This window comes from Electrona antarctica (assembly GCF_951216825.1).
Source record: "Electrona antarctica genome assembly, contig: scaffold_89, whole genome shotgun sequence".
NCBI classification, from domain to species: Eukaryota; Metazoa; Chordata; class Actinopteri; order Myctophiformes; family Myctophidae; genus Electrona; species Electrona antarctica.
Window position 1 is genome coordinate 552,598 of NW_027638359.1, and position 3,782 is coordinate 556,379.

General features: G+C 51.1%; 1 protein-coding gene across 1 annotated transcript; it reads left to right on the top strand.

Moving 5' to 3' along the window:
• Positions 1 to 947: 947 nt before the first annotated feature.
• On the top strand, positions 948 to 2,054 carry LOC306918148 (dynein regulatory complex subunit 4-like; the record flags this gene model as incomplete). Its single annotated transcript, XM_079531030.1, has 1 exon — positions 948 to 2,054. The coding sequence occupies one exon, from the start codon at positions 948 to 950 to the stop codon at positions 2,052 to 2,054; it is 1,107 nt and encodes a 368-aa protein (XP_079387156.1).
• Between the last annotated feature and the right edge of the window lie 1,728 nt (positions 2,055 to 3,782).

A 3,782-nucleotide genomic window follows, 5' to 3' on the forward strand; every position in this document is an offset into this window, starting at 1 on the left:
CCCTGGAACTAGATATTTTCAGATGGGGGTCGGCGGCCTATTACATATAATTTCTGGGGTCCTTAACATGAAATATTGAGCACCACTGATATAGAAACATAGGTATTTCAGAAAACTGATTGATTTAGAAAACATTATTTCAATTTTGATGTCAGACCTGTCACCTAAATTAAAATAAATTTGTCACACTGTTAGACCATATCCGTGGTCATCATATGGGCATACCTAACAATGGATGCCAAAAAACATCCATAAACATATTTTTTGAATTACTTCCTGAAAACGAAAACGTGCTGCGTGATGACGTGTAGAGATAAAAGCCAAATGAAGTTCACCAGTTGTATTCCCATGCTTCATGATTCCTCCTCCACAGCTGGTTTTGATTAAAGAACTACTCAGTTTTTAATCCAATTCAAGATGACATCCAGACAGTGTATTACTTGTTTTAAACTTAATCATCACGCTAAGTATGTTTCCCTGTCACTTTGTTTACAATCGAAATGTAGTGCAGGAAGCTTAGGCAGGAAGTCACAGACTTTGAGACCCCATAGCCTGGAGGGATGCGACACTCTGATTGGTTCAGAAACTTCAGAACCAGCGTTTCAGGCTGAAACTTCAAAATAATTTTGAAGTTTCAGAATGGTGGACATTTAATGTCCAGTCTCCTCAGAAGTCCATATTTGGGTTGTCATGCTCTGCGTGACGTAACGCCACAAGATATATAAACTTTCAATTCAATGGGGTTTTTTCATAGTGCCGACACCTCTCCAGAAGTGTAATTTTGAGAAAGAGAGATCTGATGTCGGCCCTCACCCGCAAACATTTCTATCGACTGTGGCAAGGACAATCACGGGCGGGGCCGGACCAGGCTCCAATCACAATATGCTAATAATATATACTAATATAATAATAGTAATAGTAATAGTAGTTGGAAGCTATATTTCACAATGTCACCCAAAAAGAAGGGGCCGCCTCCCAAACCAGTCGAGCAACAGATCACGGAACTCGAGGTTCAGCTGCACACGACAAAGAAGCTGAGGAACTTAGTGCAGCTGGGCCGGGACCGCTCGGCCGATGGCCTGGCCCAGGCCAGGAGGCAGGTCTCCAAGGACGCCCTGAGGACCAAGGAGGCTGAGCTGGAGGAGGCCGAGCTGGACCACAAGGCGCTCATCGACGAGTACAACGTGCGCATCGACCAACTGAATGCCGACCACCAGGCCACCGTCGCCGAGGAGAGGGCACGGTGCGCACGGACCGGCGAGCACATGCAGCGCGAGCACGACGAGCTGGAGACCCAGCTGCGCGGCTGCATCCGGGAGCTGAAGGAGGAGCGCAGGGAGCAGCACCTCGCCTGCGAGGCGCTGGAGAGCGAGCTGCACCGCAAGCACGAGGAGGAGAAGGCCGAGCTGCGGCGGCGGTACGCCGAGCGGGTCCGCGACACAGACGACAGGTACAAGGTGAAGGAGCTGACGCGGGAGCGGCTGCAGGACCTCCGCAGGCGGAGGGAGGTCAGGTGGCAGGAGGAGCAGTTCAACTTCCGCATCTCCCTCCTGCTTGGGGAGTTCCGGGAGATCCGGGCCCAGTACAACATCGTCAAGCACCAGACGGTGCACCAGCTGAAGGAGCAGGTGGACCATCTGCGGGGCGTGGCGAAGCAGCGCGAGGAGAAGATGGCCGAGGTGGTGGAGCAGAACAAGGGGTTCGCGGCAGAGCTCCGCAAGCTGCAGGCCAAGGCGGACGCGGATGACCGCTCGTTCCAGCAGCAGGTGCGCGACTACGAGAACGAGATGGCCAAGATGGCGACGCTGCGCGCGCGCATCCGGGCCAGCGCCAAGGATGCCACAAGGATCGAGGCGGCGCACCAGGAGCTGCTGCAGGTGTACAACGTGGCCAAGGTGGAGAAGGCGGAGCTGGACAAGAAGTACATGCTGGCCCTCCAGGAGATGCAGAAGGTCCTGTGTCTGAGCGGCCCCGTCAAGATGGGAACGGGGAACGCGGCGTCGTCCCCCATCGTATCGCCCCCGGGCATGGTTCAAATGATTGGGGAGGTTTGACCCATAGAGTATAAAGAAGGATAGAGACTGAACTGGCGTGAAGCTTCCCCCCCCCCCCCCCCCCCCAGTGGCATTTTGAAGCACCCGGAAGAACCGTCTCAGAACGTCTACTTCCGCATTTGACCACCACATTTTGGTGGTCAAATGCGGAAGTGCAACCGAGCGCTCAATGTTAAAGCCCAGCTGCACGGGGTTTCCCGGTGATGAATTCACGGGTCCGCCTGTAGTCCCTCCTCTTACCACTAGGGCCCAGTGCTTCAACGTTGAAGAGCCTCACTGGGGCCTTGGGTTTGACCGCACACACACACACACACCCCTCCTAATTAACAATCGGATCCTCGGACCAAATGAGTTAAAAACAACAGGTCAGGGTTTAAAGTATGTATATATCCTTCCTGTCTGTAATATTCAAAAAATAATATTGCCCATATCCATGCACTGAAGACTGAAGTGGACCATACCATTTCTTAACATTAATATTACTACTACTACTAATAATACAATTATAATAATGAAAACAATAATAATCACAATATAATCACAATAATAATGTTAGCGCCGTTCAAGAAACGCAAGAAGACGCTTTTATTACAGTAAAACAAAGAAAACAATACAAAACTATAGCAGTTCAAAGCCTAGGTTTGAGCAGATGCCTTTTTGTGGCGGAATCGAATGAGTTCAGCGTCGGCGGCGTTTCATGTCTATGTCGGGTCAAAGTTCCCGAGGATGGCGGCCGCCGCAATGAAGGCTCTGTTGCCAAAGAAGTTTCCGGAGTCTGAGAGTGAGGGCCGGAGTCTGGATATGTTTCATTTCAAGGTGGTCGAAGGTGTTTTTGGCGATGGATTTTAAATGTGACTGGAAGGACAGGGTGGAATCCAAGCATGACGGGTTGCAGATGGCTGGAAGATTGGGAGATACTAACCGGAGGGGTCCAAGCACAGAGCCCTGAGGCTGATTGGGGCTGGGGAATAACTGGGGAGGAACTATAGAGCCAGGTTCAGCCAGTAGGTATTGAGGTCATCAGCGTCCAAACCTGGGGTTTTGAGGACATGGGTGACTGAGGCGATATCAATATAAATATACTGTAGCTTATGGCCTAATGACTTTTTCAACAACAAACGCGCTGCTACCAGACGGCTTTCAACGGTTCCCTCCAACTTGCGATCCGACTCGACGGTGCACCCACCGCCCATTCAACACCAGATTCCCGGAAACGGACACATTCCGACACCGACAGCAGCAGTAGCTCAGTGATAGAGGGGCCGGTAGAACAGCCGATTGGGAAACCGTGTGGTGGACCAGTTCGATCCCAGGCTCCCCCTGAGTTAGTGTCCTTGAGCAAGACCCCTAATTTCTCCCGATGTGCAGGTTGGTTGGTGGGTGCCTTGCGTGGTTTCCTCCACCATCGGTGTATGAATGTGTGAATGTAATGCACGATAGAAGCGCTATATAAATGCAATCGGTGTGGTGGAGAGAGCTACCTTAATGTGAGCTACCTCACATGGACTTCAAGCAAAGGCCAGACAGTGGTCATCATGGTGAACTTCTGGTCAGACAAAGGGGGAGCCAGGCCGCGGCCGCCGGAGTCCACGCGTATTATTGTTAGATGCTCGTTTACTATATAGAAGAGATGCTTAAAGTCCTTCCATTTGTTTTTTGTGGTTGGACAGCCTGTTGGGTTTGCCCCTCCCTCCCGGAACATCTAGATTCTTCTCCTTGAACCGCTTT